Here is a 23,324-nt window from a genome sequence, read left to right on the forward strand (position 1 = left end):
GTTCGAACTAGCGCTGTAGTGTAGACGTACCCAAAGAGCTGACTGTCCAGTGAGAATTTTATCTTTGGATTTCACTTAATCACCTAGGTGCGTTTGGAGAGTGAAGGTCTGGACAGCAGGGGACTGTGAGCTGGGACCCCAGAGATGGGCGAGGGGAGTCCAGGGCTGCGATAGTGGTGTGTATGGGGGTTGAAAGTGGGACTGTGAGGGTATGTCTACACTAGAAAGTTAGTTCGAACTAACGGATGTTAGTTCGAACTAACTTTCCTATGCGCTACACTAGCGCTCCGCTAGTTCGAATTTGAATCGAACTAGCGGAGCGCTTAGTTCGAACTAGGCAAACCTCATTTTACGAGGACTAACGCCTAGTTCGAACTAGCTAGTTCGAACTAAGGGCTGTGTAGCCCTTTAGTTCGAACTAGTGGGAGGCTAGCCCTCCCCAGGTTTCCCTGGTGGCCACTCTGGCCAACACCAGGGAAACTCTATGCCCCCCTCCCGGCCCCGGACCCCTTAAAGGGGCACGGGCTGGCTACGGTGCCCGTGCCAGGTGCAAGCCTGCCAGCACCCAGCTAGCAGACCCTGCACCTGGCACGGCACAGAGCCACCCACCCGATGCCCCCCAGCCCACCCCCTCTTGCCGGGACCAGGCTGGCGGCTCCCGGGAGCTTGCCCTGGACCGCAAGAGGCGGGCACCTTCCTGGGCTAGTGCGGACATCGTGGACCTCGTCCACGATCTCCGCACTAGGCACAGGAAAGTGGCCGTCTAGGGCAGGAGAGCTGCCAGCCTGGCCACCCAGGAGCAGGTGTGCATGAAAATCAAGGGGGTCCACTGAGACCCCCGACCCTGAGCCCTGAGCTTACAATGGCCGTACTGGGTCAGACCAAAGGTCCATCTAGCCCAGTAGCCTGTCTGCCAACAGCGGCCAACCCTAGGGACCCTGGAGGGGATGGACCGAAGACAATGACCAAGCCATTTGTCTCGTGCCATCCCTCTCCAGCCTTCCACAAACTTTGGGCAGGGACACCACTCCTACCCTCTGGCTAATAGGACTCCATGGACCCAACCTCCATCACTTGATCTCACTTCTATGTAAACTCTGTTCTAGTTGTAGCCTTCACAGCCTCCTGCAGCAAGGAGTTCCACAGGTTAACTATTTGCTTTGTCAAGAACAACAACTTTCTCTTACTAGTTTCAAGCCTGCTACCCAGTCCTTTCCTTTGGTGTCCTCTAGTCCTTCTTTATGGGAACTCAGGAAGAACTTTTCTGAATGCACCCTCTCCACCCAACCCCTGCTTTTAGAGACCTCTATCCTGTCCCCCCTCCGTCTCCTCTTTTCTAAGCTGAACAGTCCCAGTCTCTGTAGCCTCTCTTCATCTGGGACCTGTTCCCAACCCCTGATCATGTTAGTTGCCCTCCCCTCTCCCAGCCTTTCTCTTCCCCTCTCCCACCTCCTTTTCCCAGTCTCCCCCAGTTTTTTTCAATAAAGACAGAGTCAATGTTGGAAGAAACGTTATCTTTATTTTGTACATCAATAAGAAGGGGGGCTAGGGAAGGGCAAGTGGAAGGAGGTGAGGGAGGAATGGGGTACGAGCCCCCAATGGGGAGGACTGGGCTGGCTCTGCGGGCTTCTGGGGGTGGAAGCTCTCCTGCAGCCCCCCAATTACTCCCTCTCCCCAGATGGCAGCCTGCGGCAAGTGCAGCCGGGCTGATGGCCGAGTGGTGTGATGTGCCCAGTGTGGGCACTCAGGGCACTCCAAGCCAGAACTTCTTTGCAAGCGGGGCACCCTTTAGAACTGTGTGTCCGGGGTGGGGGTCGGGACCCTTTAAGCGCAGCCCTCGGCTAGCCTGAGACAGTATCTCCATGCTCTAAGTCCTCCTTTTATGCCCTGCCGGCACTGCTTCCGGCCATCATTAAGCCCTGTTCAGAGTCCACTCAATGTGGACTTACTAGTTCGAACTAGCAAAACGCTAGTTTGAACTAGTTTTTAGTTCTAGATGCGTTAGTTCGAACTAGCTTAGTTCGAATTAACTAATTCGAACTAAGTTAGTTCGAACTAGCGCTGTAGTGTAGACGTACCCTGAGTCAGGGTTGAGCTGCGTGGATTTTAGGACTGGAATAGCAGGGAGAGGAGTAAGGCTGAGAGTCAGGAATGAGGTGCAATATCTGCCCTCAATAGCCTCTTCCTAGCTAATGATTTCTGCTCCTCCTATGCAAAATGTTGCTCCCCGTTCTCCACAGTGGAAGTATAAACACTGGTTGAAGCTTTCCATCTGCCTTGCAGTGTCTTTCCAATGCTCACTTCCTGCCCCATATTGGGACAGGGGAAGAGAGCTTTCAGGCTTATCAGCTGCTGATCCAGGCCATGGATGAGATTGAGAGGAAAACATTCCAGGAATGGACTCAGACTCTGGACAAAGACAGCCTTAAACGCTTGGACACTCCCCTCCTTATCCTCAGCACTGAGAAGAGTGGCATGTTGGACATTAATTTTGACAAGTAAGTGGGACTGGTCTGCCACTATCTCCTGGGCAGACCAGTTTTTGGGACACAGGGGCAGCCCGTCCATGTAGGCGAACTAGGCAGTTGCCTAGGGTGCCAAGTTAAATGGGGCGCCAAATGATGGCTCAATATCATTGAGGGGCTTGGAGATGGGGGCGCCGATTGCATGGTTTGCCTAGGGCGCCAGTTGCTAGCAGCTAGTCTAGGGCTGCCCCTGCTGGGGCGGCAGGAGGTGGGTGTCGAGTGTGACAGGCCTTTCCTGTTGCTTCCTTTTGCAGGGATTTGCTGAAATTATTTGTGGAAATCCATTACTGGGAAAGGCTGCTTTTTGAGATCCCCCACTATGTAGTGGAAGTTTATGACAGGAAGGAAGATCTGCGAAACCTCCGTGAGAATTTGCTCCTGGTTGCCCGGGACTATAACAGGTTTGCCATCCTTGCCATTCTACTGCTAGCGTTCAGCAGCCTCCTGGTCGGATGCCTCTCAGCATTTTAAGGCAGGGAAAGCTGTCTGTCTAACTTTTCAAAGCCATGTCTGGCTGACTCCAGATGTTCAGGGAATCTTTTAGGTGTCAGTGGACTGGAGCTGGTTGATTTGGGGGAAAATCAGATTTTGCTCAAACCATTTGGTTGCTTAGGTGGTGACCTCCTGTTAGGTCACCCTATTCTTAATCAGGCTCTTCAGCCCTCCATGCTGGCCAGTCCTGTCATCTCTCCAGCTTCAGCTAACCCCCGTCACTGAGGGGGGAGGAGTCTTTGGGTCCTGCACCCCCATCTGCAGTCAGATGGGACTCTTATCCAGCAAATAGAACAGAAGGTTTATTCGTTCAAAGGGTTACAGCATAGCACAGACTTGAAGTTAACACAGGAACAAGGAGCAGCCAGTACAATCCATCCTTGGGAGAGAGGGGCCTAGAGCCAGGGCCCTCTCCCTGCATCCTAAGCCAGCCAAGAAAACTCTCACACTATGCAACCGGTCCCAGCCCTGCAAGCAGCCTTGCCTCCTCCTCTGTCCAGCTTCCAGGCCAAAAGGTGTCACCTAATGTCTCCTAGTTGCACCTCTCAATGAGGCTCAGGTTACACTCACCCTCAGTGAGGGTATGTCTACACTACAAAGTTAGTTCGAACTAACGGACGTTAGTTCGAACTAACTTTCCTAGGCGCTACACTAGCGCTCCGTTAGTTCGAACTTAATTCGAACTAACGGAGCGCTTAGTTCGAACTAGGTAAACTTCATTTTACGAGGATTAAGCCTAGTTCGAACTAGCTAGTTCGAATTAAGGGGTGTGTAGCCCCTTAATTCGAACTAGTGGGAGGCTAAGGCTTCCCAGGTTTCCCTGGTGGCCACTCTGGCCAACACCAGGGAAACTCTATGGCCCCCCTCCCGGCCCCGGAGCCCTTAAAGGGCCACGGGCTGGCTACAGTGTTTGTGCCAGTTGCAAGGCTGCAAGCACCCGTGCCAGCAGACCCTGTGCCTGCCACAGGATGAGCCAGCCACCCGAGGGCTCCCAGCCCTCCACTGCTCCCCAGGACCAGCCTGGCGGCTCCTAGGAGCCTGCCCGGGGGCGCAAAAGGCGGGCGCCCGCTTGGTCAAGTGCGGAGATCGTGGACCTCATCGAGGTTTGGGGGGAAGCCTCCAATGTCCACGATCTCCGCACTAGCCACAGGAACGCGGCCGTCTATGGCCGCATGGCTGCCAGCCTGGCCGCCAGGGGCCACCAGCGCAGCCGGGAGCAGGTCCGCTGCAAGGTCAAAGACCTGCGGCAGTCCTACTCCCGGGCCTGCCAGCCAGGGGCCAACCCAGAGGCCTGCCCCCACTTCCACGCCCTGGACCGCCTCCTGGGGGCTCATGCCGTCCCTGCCCCCCGGGACGTGATTGACTCCGGGGCAGAGGGCTCTCTCCTGGAGACGGAGGAGGAGGGCTCTGAGAGCCAGGAGCCTGCCGCCAGCCTGCCCGGGACCCGGGAACCCCGAGGCACCCCACAGAGCCGCTCGCCTGCGTCATCTGAGGCCGGGGAGGCGTCCACCTGTGAGTACCATTGTGTTCCCCTTATGTGTACGGGGGGCTGGGGCGAGAGGGAGCCCCGGGACCGTGCGCCTGGGCCTTGCCCACCACGGAGCAGCAGCTGGGGATCCTGCAGGGGCCCTGGCCTTGCAAAGGGGAGCTGGGTTTCACACACCTGGGCCCCTGGGGTAATTGACCGCTGGTCTTGTTGCACCACAGCTGCAGCACCTGGGCCTGCAGGGCGCACCACACCGCCTGCAGCAGCTGCCCGTGCCCGGGCAAGCAGGAGAGCCAGGAACAAGGAGGAGTATCAGCGGCGGCACCTCCGGTTCATGGACCACCAGCTCCGCACCCAGGACCACTGGGTCCAGGAGGACCTGAGGCTGCGCCGGAGGAGTCTGGAGGCCCTGGAGGAGCAGGGCCGTGCCCTGCGAGGCCACCTCCAGAGCCTGCTCGACCGCTTCCCATTTCCTCCTCCCCCTGCTCCCCCTGCTCCCCCTGCTCCTCCTGCTCCCGCTCCTGCTTCCGCTCCTGCTTCCTCCACACCCCCTGTCCCTCCTGCCCCCCCCCCCCACAACCATTTCCCACCCCGGACCCGCAGTGTGGCGAGACGGGAGAGGCAGCCGGACTCCCACCCCTGAGCTTTCCTTTCCCTTCCTCCCTTCCCTCCCCTTCCAGCTCCCTCGTCCCAGGTTTCCCCCTCCCCTCTCCCACCCTCATTCCTCCCTTCCACCACCCAGTTCTGTGAAATAAACAGACATTTTTGTTTCAAAAACAGGTGTCTTTATTTGACAGTAGGTAGGGAGGGGAAAGGGGAAGGGGGGTAGGGTGGAAGAAGGCCCTAGTGGGGCATGCAGGGAGAGGTCAGTCCTCCTCCACCACCAGGAAGCTCTCCCGCAGGGCTTCCCGGATACGGACGGCCCCCCGCTGGGCTTCCCGGATGGCGGCGGTGCGGGGCTGACCGTAGTGTCCAGCCTTGCGGTCAGCCTCAGCCATCCAGGCTGGCAGGAAAGCCTCCCCCTTCCGCTCACGCAAATTGTGGAGCACACAACATGCTGCCACCACGGGAGGGATGTTGTGCTCGGCCAGGTCCAGACGGGTGAGGAGGCATCGAAAGCGGGCTTTCAGTCGTCCGAAGGCCCCCTCCACCACTATGCGGGCCCTGGTCAGCCTGGCATTGAAGACCTGGCGGGAGGGATTGAGGTGCCCCGTGTAGGGCTTCATGAGCCAGGGCTGCAGTGGGTAGGCGGCATCCCCCACCAGGCACACGGGCATGTCCACGTCCCCGACCCTGATGTGGCGGTCGGGGAAGAAGGTCCCGGCCTGCAGCTGCTGGTACACGGAGGAGTTGCGGTACACCCGGGCGTCGTGTGCTTTGCCGGACCAGCCCACATTAATGTCCGTGAACTGGCCCCGGTGGTCACACACGGCCTGCAGGATCACGGAGAAGTACCCCTTGCGGTTGACGTACCGGGACGCCTGGTGTTCTGGGGCACGGATGGGGATGTGCGTCCCGTCGATGGCCCCCTCCGCAGTTGGGGAAGCCGAGGGCGCCGAAGCCCCGGATGACGGCGTCCGGGTCGGTGAGGCGGACCACCCTGCGGAGCAGCACCCGGTTGATGGCCTTGACCACCTGCGGAGAGAGACACAGCAAAGCGCCAATCAGTGGGGCGCCCGGGTGGCTGGGAGCGTTCGTGCCCTGGCAGTGCCCCTCGCCCCACCCCCGGAAGCAACCCCCCTGGCAGCGTGTAGTACGGCCAGGACTGCCCGACCCCTCTGGTGCGGGGCGCTTTCGCCTCCTCCCGCCCCCCCTTTGTCCCTGGGGCGGCCCATCCCCTTCTCGCAGCCTCCCTCCCCCCCGGCTCGGTGGCCGACGAGTGCCATACCTGCATGAGCACCGCTCCGACGGTGGATCTCCCCACGCCGAACTGGTTCCCGACGGATCGGTAGCTGTCCGGCGTGGAGAGCTTCCAGAGGGCGATGGCCACCCGCTTCTGGAGGGGGATGGCGGGTCTCATGCGAGTGTCCCTTCTGTGCAGGGCAGGGGCGAGCCACTCGCAGAGCTCCAGGAAGGTGTCCCTCCTCATCCTGAAGTTCTGGGTCCACTGTCGGTCCTCCCAGCGCTCCAGGACGATGCGGTCCCACCAGTCGGTGCTGGTGTCCAGACGCCAGACGCGGCGGGGCACGCCGGTGCCGGGGCGCCGCCGCAGCTCCTCCACGGCCCCCAGGGCGGCCAGGCGGAGAGGCAGGGGGCTGATGTTCACCAGGTGGTGCCAGGCAGCCTCGAGCCATTGCTGGCAGGCTTGCAGCAGCAAGTCCAGAACTTGCACCAGAAGGTGCAGGGTGAGCCGTGGCTCCATGTTGCCACCTGCGGCGGCCCCCCCGAAGGGAAGCCCCGACACAGACGGGCACAGAGACCAACGCTTTGCTGTCCCTCGGCGAGGTTGGCAAGCAAGCAGGAAAAGCTGAGAACCGGCTGTCCAGGGGGGTCCCTTTAAGCTCGAGCCTCAGATAGCTTCAGACAGCAGCCACACAAAGCATCTACGGACCTGATGCCCTGCCAGAACCGGTTTCAGCTGCCCTTAAATGCCCCCCTGCGTCCAATCAGTGTGGACGCGCTAGTTCGAATTAGCAAAACGCTAATTCGAACTAGTTTTTAGTTCTAGATGCGCTAGTTCGAATTAGCTTAGTTCGAATTAACTAATTCGAACTAAGTTAGTTCGAGTTAGCACTGTAGTGTAGACGTACCGAGAGAGTCACACCCAAAACTCCCATCCCAAGCTGGACATCAGTGCAGTCCCCAGGGAAACTGAGGCACACTTATAGTGTTACAAAGGAGCAGCACAAGACCGTAGCAATCATATACAACATAACAAAGCAAACAGAGTGAATACAGTCCCCACTTTGTCACTTATCTCCACTCTTCGAGATGTAACTGAGCAGGGTCACTTATCTAGTGACCTAGGAAAGTTCAGGCCCTCTCTCTACACCAGAGCATCAGCCACAGCTTGGCACTGTCCTTAACACAGAACCCATCCATGCCGTAGTCCTGCAGGAGCAGGCTTTGTCTCAGTATCTTGGAGCTGGGCCCTTTCGGTTATGGTGTAGTCCATGGAGGTGTTTGGTTGCTCCCAGCTCTGACAGGATCCAGCTCTATGGGGGGATCATTTTCTGGCAGCTGGACAATTAGCTGGGCTTTGTTGAACCCTCCGATCTTCATCTCTCTCTCCTTTCACAGCTCGACAATGTTCCTCTTAAAGAGAAGGATATCAGCCATCTCCCTGCTGTTCTTAAGGGCTTGCAGCCTCACAGGCCTATACTTGCAGCGCCCCACAATTGCCAGGAAGAACCCCTTCAGTGTGCCAGCATCCATGGGGTCACAACCCACCCCCAAGTGTTAGACCATAGGCCGCTCTGTCTCCTGGGACCACTTCCCACGGCCCACGGAGGAACCCGTCCTTGGGATGATACCCCTTCTTGAGGATCACACTTGGGTTTGACTATAGCCCCTACTCCACCGTGCCACTCCCCACCCCAGAATTTCAGAATGTCAGAATTTCACTGTTTTTGGTGAGAATTGGAAAACCAGAGAAGACAGATTTCCACTAATTTCTGCACAAAGGGCCCTGCCACAGTGGGGACAAGAGCCTAGCTAGTTGTACAGCTTGACCTTGAGTAGTCAAGTGTATGATTCTCTTGCCTGCATTTTTCAGCCGTCAGGGTCCACATGTGCCAAGTGCTGGACAAACACCAGAAAAACAGGGCCTCTCTGAATAGCTTATGATCTGAGAAGGCAAGTGGTATGTAGTGAGAGAGGGACACAGTCAGTGATGCACGATTGTGTATATAGTTGCAACTTTTTATACATCTCTGTCACCTCCCTGGCTCTCTGTAATTGCCTGATTCTGAGAGGTCTTATGGTAGGGGGTCAAATCTGATTTCCAAATAAGAGGTGTCTTTAAAAGTTCAAACCTGAGTTTTCACATTTCATTTAGATCAGGTGCCAGTTCCCATCTACTCCCAGGTTGAGGGACAAGGTGGTCCTTGGTATTGAGGAATGGGCTGTGTAGCCCTTCACCTCTAGGATCTTGGTTTCAGTTCAGACGCATGTTGGTGGTGACTGAAAACCATTTCCATGTGATGCCCATTTGGTGGTCCTTATGTGAAATGAATTGTAGGGGGTTGGGATCTGAATCCAGTTCTTAGCAGAACAGATGTCCTAGTCACAAAAGCCACTAGGATAATTGACGCTGATTGGCCCCCCAGAACTCCCTCTCCGCACTACAGCAGGTTTCTCCAGAGAAAAACCTTGGCTTGTCGGTTGAGGGAGTTTGCATGTTTTGGGGGGAGATTGTGTGGGGGATGCACATTGAGTCAATCTTCACCACTCCCAGTCTGGTACCACCATCAGTTGAAGAAATGAGTGAAGGAATGAGTGAGCTGTCTCATGACTAAACTGTCGTGGGGAGGAGGGTTTCTCTTTGCTCTGGTATTTTTAAAAGTGTGACTTGGGGGCGTTTTTCTGCAGAGATAGTGTTGCTTGAAACAGGTTCGTTTTGGCAAGTGTATTTTTAACATGACCGAAGAGGGAGTGTTTGTGTCATGCTGGCTTGTTGGCACTCAGGGCTCAGTTGTTGTTGGAACAGATGTACTTGGGTGATCCCCATCCTCCTGTGCTGGGACAAGGTGGGAGTTTCACTCTCTCCCCTCCCCCCATCATTCTGGTTGGACTGGCATCTGGTCTCTTCCTGCCCCAATCTGTTTTTCTGATTACCTCTCAGACCTTGCCAGACGCCTCTTCAAACTTGTTAATTTCTTGGCCTGACCCTAGTGATAGAGGAGAGCAGTGGCCTCCTTTAGACCATCCTTTCAGCAGATTAGTAATAATATTAAACCTTAGCTCTTCATCAGTCCATTTTACTTGTGCTCCCCTATTTAGGATCATTGCTATGCTGTCCCCAGAGGAGAGGGCCTTGTTCAAGGAGCGGATCCGATACCTGGACAAGAAGATCCAGCCCGGCCTGAAGAAGCTGCACTGGTCACTGAAAGGGGCTAGCACTGCCTTCATTGGTGAGTGCCGACTGCATGCCAGCAAGGTGAGCTTTCCTGCAGCCTCCACTGCCCCCCAAGCCTGAATAGCCAGTCCCAAAGTTCCATCCTTCCTACATGGAGATCTCAAGAAGCAGACGTGTAAGGGATCTCCAGCTGCTGGCATTCTGTTTATGTGCACACTGCTCACTCAGCTTAGTTTTGGGTGCAGTGGGGGAGATTCAGAACACAGGTGTTCTCTGCTTATTGCGCATCTATGAAGGTAAGGAGCAAAGAACCCAGCATGGCAAACAACAGCCTCTGGTTAGTGAGTGAAGAAGTAGAAACATGGAGCCCAGTTTGCACCCAGAATCGAGGTGGGGCGGCAAAGGGAGAGCCTCCCATCCCTTAGCCTCATGCCTGCCTTGCTCAAACAGAGCCGCAATTACTCAGTTTCACCTTTGGCAGACCCTAGGGCCCTGAACCTGCTTTGCTGCTGCTGACCCTCAGGTGCAGACTATTGTGAATGAATTCAAGGCAGCCACCCTTACCATCGCTCGCAGTGCCCAGCAGATCAGCGAGGCGCTGCTGGTGCGGATCACTGGCAAGCGGGTCTATAACGACCTGGAGTTTGAGGAGGACCAGAAGGAGCACCGTGCTTGGATGCAGCAGAAACTGATGGGTATCCATGAGGAGGTCATCACCATTATGTGTCAAACCTATGAAGTCTTCAAACATGATAGTGCCGAGGTAAAGAGAGGCCTGGGGCCTGACAGCTTCCAGTAAGCCTTGCTCTGTCTGCTATCAGGGACAAATCCCAGCATGCAGTGCTCTATTTGATTCTGTCAGGAGACCTCTGTGTTAAGGGCCTGTGTTCTGTACACATTTTAGATCTGCACTATGTGACAGAGACTCTCTGTCACCTGCAATGTCTTTAATTTCTCACTCAGCTGTCCCTGCCCACCCACGGGCTCACTGTCAGCAGATGGCAAAAGGGGCAGTTGCCCGAGGCCCAGTGATTTCAAAGGGCCCAGGACTCCTGGCCACTGCTGCTGCAACTGCGGTGGTGGTTGGAGTTCTGAGCCCTTTAAATTTAGCTTAGCATTTGTTGTCTTTTACCCTGGCTGTCTTTGCTCTGGTGTGCTGTGTTGTCTTTTACCTCCTGTGCTGCCTTTCTCATCTTAACTTGTTTCTCCCCTCAGGTGCAGCAGTACTGGATGGCCTACACTGTTAAGATGAACAGAATGATGGAGGAAGCCTTCAGGCTCAATGTCAAGTGGTCCCTGCTAGAACTCTCCAAGGCCATCAATGGGGATGGCAAGACCACTACTAACCCCCTGTTCAGGGTCAAGGTAATCCTGCAGGACAACTACCCGGCACCCTCTGCTCAGGTGAGCCCTTCTTCTTCAGCTTTTGTCAGTGCCTACAGGGCAGCTGAGCCCCACCGGATGGTCCCTGCCAGTGATTAGTGGCATGTCATGCAGGGATTGAAAATGATCCTAAGTCTGGGACTTGCTGCATTCAGTGCTGAAGTAGTGTCCCCCGCAAAGTACAGCCTGACTAAGGACTGGTGAGAGTGTTAAGAGCCAATATTCTGCATATAGAAATGAATGATGGAAGGCTGGGATTACAGCTGCTCAGTAGGGATGTTAGATATCGAGTAATTTAATAGGTGAGCAACCGCATGAATTCATAGTGGTTATTGACTATTCTATAGTCCCCAGGGGTGGGGCCGGCAGCCAGTGCAATCTGGCCCCACTCTTGGGAAACCCCCTGCTAGCCCACACTGCTGCAGAGTGTATCAGAGGCAGCAGAGTGGGGTGCCAGGTAGAAGCTGGTCTGCAAGGGGAGCCAGTTTAAAAAACAGCTCCCTGTGCAGACCAGCTGCCTGCTGCCCTGTGCTGCTGCCTCTAATACAGAGGAAGCAGAGCAGGATGGCAGCAGCCCCTGTCTGTGGGGGTCTGAGCTCCCCACAGACAGAGGCTGCTTTGGAGAGGGAGGGAGGCTGATGCAAAGCAGCTTCTGTCTGTGGCAGTCTGGGCTGGCCATGGACAGAAGTTGGTCTGGCAGAAGCTCCTGTCCACAGGGGATCTCTGCTCTTTCTGTCTGTTGGGCACTCGGACCCCCTGCGGACAGGGGCTGCTGTTGGGGACCAGTCTCTGCCTGTGGTGGGTCCAGGCAGCAGGGGGTGGGGATGGGAAGTGTGAGTAGTTGAGAAGATCAACAGATAAGCCTAGGCTTATCAGTTAATCGATTGCTTGTTTACATCCCTACTGCTCAGTTGTGCCAGGCTAACACATTCACTGCATGCCTTCAGGCAAAAGAGATTTGATCTTAAAATCATGGCTGTCTGATTACCTTCTCACTTTTCTTTCTCCCTCAACTCTGACTAGGGGCAACTGGGAAGAGGAGTCCACAGGGGCCCACTGGCTATGTGACCCACTGCCCCGCAGATCAGGGAAGGGCCTCTTCCCCAGGCCCTACCTCTCTCCCGTCTCTGCTCTGCCCCCTTCCTGCCCTTACTCCGCCTTCACCCTGCCTCTCCTTCCTCTTGCCTTCCACCCCATTCCACCTTTTTCCCCCAGCCCCTCCCCCAAGCGACGTGGCCCGAGGAGTGGCGGGGCCAGAGCTGGTGTGTGTGGGAGCTGGGAGAGGAAGGGGGTAGAAAGATGGAAATCAGAATGACAGGATTTTCAGGTCCAGTATATTGCAGCCTGCCAGTGCTTTTCCAGCTGTGGGGATGGGATAGATTTTCCAGTGCTTATGTGGTAGGTCTCTTTGAGTTTGCTGATCATTTGTTGCCTGCCCACCTCTTGTGGGTCCCCCTCTCTGCTAGCCCTGCCCCTTTGTGTTTCCAGGTTGAATTTTCCCCAACTTTGACCCAGCTTGCTAGTATGGTCAATGACATCAGCAGTCACCTAATTACCAGCATCTCTGTCTTCCGCCACCTGCCAGAGATCCTGACCAAACGCAAATTCCTCCGTGATCCCATCTCGATTCTCGTGGGTAAGGAGGCTACCCGCGTACTCAGATGCTATCTATGTGGACTACAGCTCCGTCTAAAAGAGTCTGCTCTTCAGGGTGATGCGTCACATTGTTCAGTGTAAGGATATAAGAGTGTAACCGAGTAACTGTTTAACCGATAAGCTAATGCTTATTGGTTACCAGCACTGGTTACATTTTTCATAGGATTTCTGGGAGCTTACAGCAGCTCTGCAGACCGGGAGCTGTAGGAGCCCTGACAGTTTCAACAGCCCCACAGTGGCCTCTGGGAGCTGCACCAGCCCCACTTTAAGGCTGCGATTAACCATGTAACTGAAAAAAATTTAGTTACACAATTTTTTAATTTATAACATCCCTAGTTCAATTTCTCTGGGTATGTATATGCTGTGTCTTCAAACCCATAGCGGTGAGTCTCAAAGCCTGATGCTACAGATGTGGGCTTGGACCCGATGTTAAAACCAGCTGTATAGGTGTTCAGGCTCCGAAGCTGGGGAAGAAATGGGTTTTGGAGCCTGAGCTCCAGTCCAGTCTAGCTCAGCCCATGTATACACGGCTGTTTTTAGTGTGAGCCTGAGTTTGTATAGCTGGGCTCTGTGACTTGCTGATGTGGGTTTGAAAACCCAGTGTAGAGATGTCCTCAGTGTTCAGACCACAAGGAACCGGATGAGGTAACTTGGCTGGCTCCATTCTCCTACCTGATCCCTGGAGCAGATGATTCCCTAGCCTGGTTCAGCTGTGATTTTTCCTTCGTTCAGTTTCCTTGCCGTGATGCTTTATTTGTATTTATTTCACTCTGTGGCACTCAGTAGCTGGCTTAGCAGCTCCTGCAAGTCATATGTTGCACCTAGACAGACATTGCCTTAATATTAGGGATGTAAACATGTAGTCGAATACACAATTAACCTGATCGACTACATGCATCCCTTCCCCTTGCTGCCTCTGTATCCGAGGCAGCTACGGTAGGCAGAAGTTGGTACATGTGGGAAGCTGGCTTTCAAAAGAGGCACCACTGTGGGGAGGGGGACCAAGTGGGAACCAGTATGTGTGGGGAACTGGCTATTAAGCTGGCTCTCCTTGTGTGCCATCTCCATGCAGCTACCTGCCCCCCCTTGCTACCTCCCACATAGACAGTGAGGAGAAGCAGGCAGGAGCCAGTGCTCGGGGTGGGAGCTGTCTGCCTCCCCTGTGCTCCTGTCTCTATCAGAGGCAGCAGTGCGGGGGGTGGGGGAAGGGAAGAGGGTCGGGGTGTTTGCGTGGGGCAGCCTTTGTGCGGCAAGTCTGGTCCCACCACAGATAGAGGCTGCTCTGTGAGATGCTGGCACAGCCTCTGTCCGTGGGGAGCTCAGGCCCCCCGCAAACAGGGGCTGCTGCTGCTTCCCCACACTTGCTGACTCTGCATTTAAACCAGATCCCCTCACAGACCGGCTCCCACTTGTCACCTATGTTGTTGCCTCAGAGGCTCAGTGGCAGGGGGTTCCCCAGGAGTGGGGCTGGGAGTGCACTGGCTGCTGGGCCTGTCCCTGGGTCTGTTGAATATTTGTGTAACTGCTAAAATTTGATATGATTACATGACTATTCAATTAATTGCTATCTAATATCCCTACTGAATATAGTGTACATTTGTCACCAGGGCTGGACGGAGGCATGGGCGAGCCGGGCAGCTTTCCAGGGCGCCAACCGATGGGGGGTGCCTGACGGCAGCTGTAAGGGGTGTGTGGTGTCCCTTACAGCTGCCATCAGGCACCACGTGCCTGGCTTCCGCAGCGCCAGCCCGCCCACATCCCCGTAGTGCCGGCCAGCAGTGCTCTTCCCCCCCATTGCTGCGGGGTCCTACACGGCCCGGCACGCGTGCCAGCAGCGACAGCCGGGCCGGACTGGGCCGCGCTTGCACCGTGCGCCCTAGGGGTGGGCCCCGGGCTGCGCTGCACCGTGCATCCCGGGGGGCAGGCCTTACACCCCAGGGGGGCGGGCCCGCTCCCCATGGGCGGGCCCATGCATACATTGTGCGCTTGGGGGCAGCACTGTGCGCCCGTGCCCAGGGCACCAGAATACCTCGGGCCGGCCCTGTTCGTCACGGAACAAGTTCCTGCATGTGCACACCCGACCCTGTAAAGGCATGTCCCTGCTCTGTGCCTCAGTTTCATCCCCATCTCAGTATTTCCCAAAGGGCTGGCGAGCTTTGCAAAAGGGGTTCTGATTCACTGGGACTGGCCTTTTGGGCAGAGAGATGGTTGATCACTATTCTGTTTGTCTCTCTGCACTCAGAGCGTGATGAAGATATCAAGAAAATCCAGGCACTGATCAGTGGTGGCATGCAAGCAAATGCCACACTCCTCCAGGCATATCTGAAGACCTGGGATGTGTACCGTGAGATCTGGGAGGTCAACAAGGACTCCTTCATTAACCGTTACCGTCACCTCAACCCACTCGTGTCATCCTTTGATGCAGACACGGCTCGGTAAGTGAGGGTCTGTGTCCATGGATGCTTGTACCCTACGTTCTCCCCCTTGAACAGACTGGTCTCCTGGAGATGTTGGAGATTCAGGGATGTCCACTCTACTGTCCTTCGGAAATTGATAGAGCTTACAAGTTAAATAGGGCCTGTCCTGTTGGATATTGAACAAGAGACCTCTATCAAAATCTGAGTCCCACTGAGTCATGTGGGTGACTCAGGGGGGGATCTCTCCATAGCCAGCACTGACCCTGGAGAGGTGCCAGGTTCTGTGTTGCAAGGGAGCAGTGTGGGTGGCTCAGTGGGGGGCTCTTCCCATAACCAGCATCAATGCTCTTTAATTTTTTCCATCCATATGCATAATGAATTTTGTTGCATGCACTGAGGCATGTGCTGATGTGCACCACCAATAGAAGCACATGCTGCTGGCTGCAGGTGGCTGTGGGTGCTCTGTTAATCAGCTGGGCAGAATTTGAGACTTTCCTGGGCCAACGCCCAGGTGCATGGCTTATAGGGAACACTGGCGAGCACTGACTAGGTACCGGGTGCTATGTTGCAAGAAGCAGTGTAAGGGGCTCTTCCCATAGCCAGCACTGGTCCTGGCGAGGTGCTAAGTGCTGTGGACTTTTCCCTACAAATTAGCATTCACCACAATACCCCAGTCTAGTGCTGGGAACACATGCTGCTGGAAGTGATTCTGCTCAGATACAAAGCTAAATATCTGATGACTTGTGGTTGTTAAAGATTTCCTGGTACCTTTCCTCTGAGTTAGAGCATTAACCTCAGTGTGCTGGCTGGATCCCAGCTGCAGCAATTCCATTCTGCTTCCCTAAATCACCCCTGCTATTCCAACCACACAGTTATTCCCTTCCCTTCCCATTGGAAAATGTTGTGGCACACCACTGTGTATGGATAAATGGGTGCTGTCCCCCTCCCTGGAGGTGGCTAGCTTTCAGCACTGTGTGAATGATGGGGTTGAAAGAGGAAGCAGCAGGAGCAGTTGAATTTTGAAGAAACTAATATTCTGCTTACATGCAAACATTGCAAGCAATTTTATATATGTTTTTTAAAAAGTAAGAGAAATAGAGCCAGTCAGCTTGTCAATAGGATGTTTTATAGCTTCCCTGCAGGCACTGCATTGAGGGCTCTAGCTACAAGGCACTGGTTTAGCATCCTAGGTAAATGGGGTAGAAATCCTTTCTTCTCATGTGAGTAGATCACTGGATTGGGACTCTCAAGACGTGGATTCTTTTCCAAGCTCTGTTACTAGCCTGCTGGGTGCCCTAGGGCAAGTCACTGCACCTCTCTGCCTCGACTTCCCTGTCTATGAAAGGGGTTAATGATGCTTTCTGCTTTAAAAGCACTTTGGGACCTTAGAAATTCACTAAAGGCATGAGCATGGATAGGGGTTCCAGCATTTACGCAGTTAAGGCCTCTATGTGTCTTGCAGTTCTGGTTTGCTTTCGTCAGTCTCCGAAAGAAGATAACAAATGACTAGCAATGGAATTGTGCTGTAAGCAGGTCAGGAGAGAACCATGCTGTGAGCAGGGCCTTGGAGTCGGTTGTTATTACAGTGTAACCACTCCCTAAACCAATTGCAGTTTTGCCTGTGGAATACTTTAGTTTACAGTGCAGCTTATGGGCTTTCTGCTCCCCATTTCCTCAAAGGTACTTCAGTGTGAAGACGCATTCACTATTAAAGCCTTGAAAGCCTTCTGAGGGCTGCTTAGAACAGTACCAGGAAGAGAGATTCCACTGTGTGATCTGTGCCTCCCACCTTGGCATGGCCCAGTTGTAAGCCAGAAGGTGGAACACAGACCCAGAACGAGGCATACTTGAAAACCAGCTGTTAAAAGGAATGAAGCAGGATTAATTTATTTAGCACAAGCAGCATTTTCCTATCCTGTGTGCTGTGCTGACTCAGTGTTTGACATTCATAATTTTCAGGCTCGGTGTAGGACAGAGGTAAATTTGGATCTGTAACTAGATGCTGCCTCCCTATCCATTTCTGCCTTTCTCCAGCAACCATAATATGCCTGTTTGCCTCTGTTCCTCATCTGTCTCTTCTGGGGCCATTTTTGGCTTCCTTGTTTAATAAAGTTTGGCCTCATGTTTCTAGTGACCCATAGACGGGGAATTAATTAATGGAACAGTCAGGAAGATTTAATAAGATCCCACCGGGCCAGAACTGTCCTCCACCTGCTGGCCTCACTTGGATGAGTCAGGAGCAAAGAAATAAAAACATGTTTCAATTAACAAATCATTTGGAGGGAATAGATTTCTCTTTCCTAATAGCAGCTGCTCCCATCGCAGTGCCATAACACATTCCTTGCTCCTTTTAAAAATGCTCCTTTTGCCTAAAGCAACTTCCAAATCCCACACTGAGCCCTCGGGGAAGCTCCTCCCCTTTGCATTTAGGCTTTCTTCATCCAAATGTTTTCTCTGCTACATCAAATCTAATCTGGATCCTGGACTAGATTATAATCCACTAACCTCTGATCATTCTAAAATCTAATCTAGTTGATAAAATGTAATACATCTGTTTCTTCTAGACCAGGGGTGGCCAAAAAAAATGGCGGCTCCTGACGGAACCGAGATGGAACCCGTCTCAGGTCAGCCGCTCTTGCAGCTGGGCTGCTGTGACCCATGTCCGTGCTCACAGCCCGTGCTGTTCTGCTCACGGCCCCCAGCGCTCTGTGTCATATCTTGCATGTATAGGCCAGGTCGCACACAGCATCCCAGCCTACACGTGCTAGCGGCTGGCTGCTGAGCACAGGTAGTGGCTCCGGGTGCAGCTGTATTGGCGCCAGTGGCGACTCCAGGACCTTAGTATAAGGTTAGTGGGGGAGGGGGATTAGGGTAGAGTGGGAAAGGGAGGTGTCTGGCTCTGGGGAAGGGGAGAAGAGGTTGAGGAAGATTGGGTTGGGGGGGTGCGCATGGCGTGCCGGCCACTTAGCGCGTGCGCCCCAGTGCCTGGAGGGAGACGTGCAGCTGTAGCGGTGGTGGCTCCGGGACCCAGGAATTAGGTTAGAGTGTGTGTGTGTGTGCCTGGCTCTAGTCTGGTGGAGGGGAGGGAAAGGGAGGAAGATTGGGTTTGGGGGGGGGCTGGGGAGGCTGCGCACGGCATCCCAGCCAGCACATCTCAAGGCTGGCTGCTCTGCACATGTGCCCCAGCGCCTGGAGGGAGACACATGTAGTTGTACTGGTGGCTCCACCTCAGGGAGCCAAGAATTAGGTTAGAGCATGGGAGGAGGGGGATTGGTATAAAGGGGGGCTGGTGCCTGGTTCTGGGGGGGGTGTGGAATTGGGTTAGGGGTGTATGTTCCTGGCTCTGGGGAAGGGAAGGGGGATTGGGTTAGAGCAGGGGGAGTGCCTGTGGGATGGGAGGGGAAGAGCAGCCAGTGCACTTCCTGAGACCCAGGATCCCCAGGTACTGGTCCCAGCTGTCTGTCCCCTCTTCCGGGCCAGACCCCGCCACGAGTACCCTACCTCAGCACCCACCAGCACCCTGCCCCAGCACCCTGTCCTCTGCCCCCACTAGCACAGTTAGGGCCTCATTAGTGAGGCTTGGGGGGGTTTGGAGCAGTTGTTTTTTTGAATCTCACTTGTGTGGCCCTGTACCCGTGGGGCCCCGGAATACTCGGGGGTTTCCCCGGGGTTTGCGCGGCACTTCCCGGTGTCCTGGTACCCCGCTCTCCTGCGGGGTCTCGGCTCTCCGCTGCACGTTCAGGCGCTTTGCTTCCACCTGAGCGTCAGTGTAATTTCCCCACTGATGGGAGGGCCCGGGCCCACCCTCACTCACGGGCCCCAGCCCAGGGCCCTAAGGACGCGGAACTGACTTGCTCCAGTCCGGCTGACGGGGCTCCTGCCGTAACTCGTCAGCCCGCCAGCTCGAGTGAGCTCTGCCCTGGGCTGCTTCCTTCCTCCCCCCGCCCCGGCGTTCCCCGCTCGGGGTGTTTACCTTTGGTTTGGCCGACAGCCTGCCGGCCCTGTCGCGCCCCTGCCCTTCAGCGACGGAGGGCTGTGATGGCGTAGCCCGGGTGGGGGCAGGGTCCACGCTCTGGGGAGGTCGCCCGACTCTCCCGCTCTCCCAGTTCTACCCCCGACTCCCGATAGCCCCCGCCGCCCCTAATGGCGGCGAGGCGTTTCCTTTTAAACCTCCTGCCGGAGGCTTCTCTCTCCCCCGTCAGCGGCCGGGGCGGGACTGGCAGCGCCCGTCTGGTCCCCGGTTGGCCGCCGTCCGCGTCCATCAGGGCGGGGGAACTCCTCCCGCCCTAGCCCCGCCCCTTCTGCCGCACCGCGGCCGCGCGCCGGCGGGGCTGCCGGCGTTTCCAGCCCCGGCGCGGCTTGCACCAAGCCGCGCACTCTCGGGCCGGCCCCCCCCGGAGGCCGAGCAGCGCCTGCTCGGCATCGCACAGGGGACGGGGAGGGGTCGCCCCGTCACACACCCCGCTTTCCAAATTAGTCACCACTCCTGGTTCTGTGTCCTCCTCCTCTTCATGTCGTCTTGAAAAGAAGTCCGCGTTTTGGTGTAGGTTTCCGGCTCTGTGGGCCACCTCGAATGCGTATGGCTGCAGGGTCAAATACCAATGCATCACGCGGGCATTCGTGTCCTTCATAGTTTGTAGCCACCGTAGGGGTGCGTGGTCCGTCACTACCCGGAAACGGTTACCTAAAAGATAGTACCTCAATAAGTCAATCGCCCATTTTACCGCCAAGGCCTCCTTCTCGATCGTCGCGTACTTACACTCCCGTGTAAACAGCTTACGGCTGATGTAGACAACGGGGTGTTCGTTTACTCCCTCCCCTTGCGCCAGGACCGCCCCTATTCCATTTTCCGAGGCGTCCGTATAGAGGGTGAAGGGCTGTTTAAAGTTGGGCTGTGCTAACACCGGGGCTCGGGTTAGACAATCTTTCAACTTCTGGAAGGCCTCCTCGCACTCTGGGGACCATCGTACCTTCTGGGGTAGGGCGGCACGTGTCAGATCTGTCAGGGGTGCCGCTATTGCCGCAAAATTGGGGACGAAGCGGCAGTAATAGCCGGCCAGCCCCAAAAACTGCCGAACCTGCCTCTTGGTTCGCGGGGGCCGATACGTGCGTAGCGCCTCCACTTTCTCCACCAAGGGTCGTAGCTGGCCCCGACCGACCGTGTAACCTAAATAGGAGACCTCCTTCTCGCCAAAGTGGCACTCGGGGGTTCGCCGTCAGTCGGGCTTGGCGGAGTTCTTGCAATATGGCCTTTACGTGGAGTAGGTGCTCGGTCCAGGACTTACTGTATATGACAATGTCATCGATATATGCCGCGGCATATTGGTCATGGGTTTTTAGCACCCGCTCCATAAGCCGCTGAAAGGTGGCGGCCGCTCCGTGCAGTCCGAAAGGCATCTGGATAAAATGATACAGCCCAAATGGGGTTGAGAAGGCCGTCTTCTCTCGGGATGACGGTGATAAGGGGATCTGCCAGTAGCCGTGGGTCAGATCAAGGGTGGAGAGAGAGTGCGCACCTCCCAGGCGGTCCAGCAGCTCGTCTACCCGAGGCATGGGGTAAGCGTCGAATCGGGACAGGGCGTTCACTTTGCGGAAATCTATGCAGAACCTCATCGACCCGTCAGGTTTCGGCACTAGAACTATAGGACTACGCCACTCGCTGTACGACTCCTCTACCACACCCCACTGGATCATATTCTGCAACTCCGCTTTCACGGGTTCCCACATCTTTCAGGGCAAGGGACGCACCTGGTCTCGTACCTTCTTTCCTGGCTCGGTTTCGATGTGGTGGTGGGCCAGAGTGGTGTGGCCTGGCTTGTCCGTCATCACATCTGGGAAGCGGCTCAGCAAGTTCTCCAGGTCCGCCTGTTGCTCGGGGGTGAGGTCGGCCCCCATCTGCGAGAGACCAGGGGTGGCCTGCCCCCCCTCTCCGGGTCCCAGTTTTGGGTCTGGGGGAAGGGGGTTTATAAACAAGGCCTCCCGCCCCTTCCAGGCCTTCAATAAGTTTACATGGTATACCTTGGTGCCACCTGCCCTTCCTGTTAACTTGACCTCGTAATCGACCTCCCCGATGCGCCTCACCACTTCAAAGGGGCCCTGCCACTTAGCTACCAGTTTTGAACCCGGGGTGGGGAGTAGTAGCAGGACCCGCTGCCCTGGCTCGAAAACCCTGAGACGAGCTCCCCGGTTATAATATCGGGCTTGTGTTTCTTGAGCACTTTCTAAGTTGTCCCTAGCCACGTCTGTGAGGGTCCGCAACTTTTGCCTCAAGTTCAGAATATATTGTACCGACCCCGCACCCGGGTCTCTTGGTCCTCCCACCTTTCCTTGATTACATCGAGAATACCCCTTGGTTGCCGCCCATACAGTAATTCAAAGGGCGAAAACCCTGTGGACGCTTGGGGGGCTTCCCGTACGGCAAACAATAACGCAGGTAACAGAGTGTCCCACTCTCTAGGGTCCTGTTCTGTGAATCTCCGTAACATACCCTTCAGTGTCCGGTTAAAACGCTCAACCAGCCCATCCGTCTGGGGATGGTACACTGAGGTCCGTATGCTTTTAATTTGGAACAGGCGGCACAATTCCGCCATTAATCGAGAGGTAAAATTGGTACCTTGGTCGGTCAGTATCTCCTTGGGTTGTCCGACGCGGGAGAACAACTTCATCAGTTCCTTTGCTAGGGTGGCTGCGTGCGTGTTTCGGAGGGGCACGGCCTCCAGATACCTCGTAGCATAGTCCAAGACGACCAATATGTATTGATGGCCCGCCTTCGACTTATCCAAGGGCCCTACGATGTCCATAGCTATCCTCTCGAAAGGTACGTCTATTATCGGGAGGGGCACCAGGGGGGCTTTTGGCACATTTCGGGGTCCCGCCTTCTGGCATTCCGGGCACGACTCACAAAAATCCCGTACCTCGCGGTACACCCCGGGCCAGTAGAAGCGTTGTAATAACCCCTTCACTGTTTTCTCCTGTCCCAGGTGGCCTGCCCAAGGGTTGGCGTGGGCCACCTCCATGAGGTGGTACCGGTACCGGCGGGGTACGAGTAGCTGCCGTCGGGAGGCTTGCTCCCCCTCCCCTTCGTCTACCCTATACAAACGGTCCGCTCGTACCTCAAAGTGCGGACCCACTGGTCCTCCCCCCGTCTCCTCTTCCTCCTCAGTCTCCCCTCGCGCTGTGGCCCAGGCATGGCGTAACGTGGGGTCTTCTCGCTGTTCCTGGAGGAAGTCACCATTGTTGAGTTCGAGGTGGTCCAGGGCCCCTGTGTTTGGGTCTTCAGCCCGAGGGGTAATAGGGGCGTCGCCCCCCCGGTGGTTCCCTGAGGGCCCCCAGTTGGTCCCCCCTTCCACCGGGGCCCCGCCCGCTTGCCACTCTCCCACCGCCCTGCGGAAGCCGGTCCAATCGCGGCCCAGCAAGGCCAGATAGGCTAACTGGGGCGCTAAGACCACATAACACCAGCTGTCTTCCATACCGTCGCGGATCTGCACCCACGCGGTGGTATACTGGTGTATGTCCCTGTGCACACACTGCACCTGTACGGGGGGACCCCGGGGTCCTCTTGGGGGGACTAGGTCGGCCCGCACTATAGTCTGGCTACACCCCGAGTCCAAAAGGGCGGTCACTAATTCGTCCCTGATCCTGACCTCGCGCAGTATCTTACCGTCTTCAGCGGGTATCCCATCCCCCGCTAACGCCTGCGTGTAAGAGCAGTCCATGAAGGGGCAATCCTTGATGAGATGTCCTTCTTGCCCGCAGCGAAAGCATGGCCCCCTAGACGCGGAGGGTTTCGGAGGACTCGCCCCCGCCTCCGACGCGCGTCCGCCCACCTCTCGGGGTCCTTCCTTGGATGGGAGGGACCATGCTGGCGCCAATGGTCGCCTTGCTGTGCCTTTGCTGGCCTCCCATCTGTCACTCCTTTCGGGGCTTCCCTTAGCGCGGGGGCTTCTCGCCGGTTCTGCTCGCCGGGGTGGCGGTGGCCGTGGCCGCTCCGGCCTGTGGCTTCTTTCCCACCCTTCCCCGGCTTCGTAGTCGTTCATTAGTTCGACCGCTTCGCTTAGCGTGGAGGGGTGGTGTCGTCGTACCCAGTGGGAGCCCCCGCTAGGCAGTATATTGATGAACTGTTCCAGAACCACGAGCTCGGCCACTTGTTGCCTGGTGCGTTGTTCGGGGTCCAGCCATCTCCACGCGGACTCTCTTAATCGCTGGGCTATGACCCTGGGCCGGGTCCCTTGGGTGTATTGTTCGCCCCTAAACTTTTGCCGATACGTTTCGGGAGTAATGCCCATCTGGTCCAAAATGGCTTCCTTCAGCTTGTAGTAGTGTAGCGCGTCTCTGTCGCTTAAGCTCCG

General features: G+C 55.8%; 2 protein-coding genes across 10 annotated transcripts in view; one reads left to right on the forward strand and one right to left on the reverse strand.

Moving 5' to 3' along the window:
- DNAH2 (dynein axonemal heavy chain 2) overlaps window positions 1-23,324 on the forward strand; it is a 293,067-nt gene that overhangs the window by 65,098 nt on the left and 204,645 nt on the right. For all 9 annotated transcript variants that reach the window (XM_075908075.1, XM_075908072.1, XM_075908076.1 and 6 more), the window contains 7 exons: window positions 2,284-2,498; window positions 2,780-2,926; window positions 9,445-9,601; window positions 10,044-10,283; window positions 10,736-10,924; window positions 12,392-12,539; window positions 14,802-14,994. In XM_075908075.1, coding sequence (XP_075764190.1) covers window positions 2,284-2,498; window positions 2,780-2,926; window positions 9,445-9,601; window positions 10,044-10,283; window positions 10,736-10,924; window positions 12,392-12,539; window positions 14,802-14,994 — 1,289 coding nt within the window. The remainder of the gene's footprint in view (window positions 1-2,283; window positions 2,499-2,779; window positions 2,927-9,444; window positions 9,602-10,043; window positions 10,284-10,735; window positions 10,925-12,391; window positions 12,540-14,801; window positions 14,995-23,324) is intronic.
- LOC142819654 (uncharacterized) lies at window positions 5,518-8,538 on the reverse strand. The gene is made up of 2 exons (XM_075908104.1): window positions 6,392-8,538; window positions 5,518-6,138 (listed from the first exon to the last, which is right to left on the reverse strand). Exons 1-2 carry the CDS (start codon window positions 6,863-6,865, stop codon window positions 5,926-5,928), a joined length of 687 nt encoding a protein of 228 aa, XP_075764219.1. The 5' UTR covers window positions 6,866-8,538; the 3' UTR covers window positions 5,518-5,925.

The sequence above is a fragment of the Pelodiscus sinensis genome, chromosome 24 (assembly GCF_049634645.1).
Source record: "Pelodiscus sinensis isolate JC-2024 chromosome 24, ASM4963464v1, whole genome shotgun sequence".
NCBI lineage: Eukaryota > Metazoa > Chordata > Testudines > Trionychidae > Pelodiscus > Pelodiscus sinensis.

Coding starts and splice junctions, on each gene's coding strand:
- LOC142819654 (XM_075908104.1), bottom strand. CDS start 6,865: ATGGAGCCACGGCTCACCCTGCACCTTCTGGTGCAAGTTCTGGACTTG. Junction 6,139..6,391: donor TCGGAGCGGTGCTCATGCAG/GTATGGCACTCG, acceptor CTCTCTCCGCAG/GTGGTCAAGGCCATCAACCG.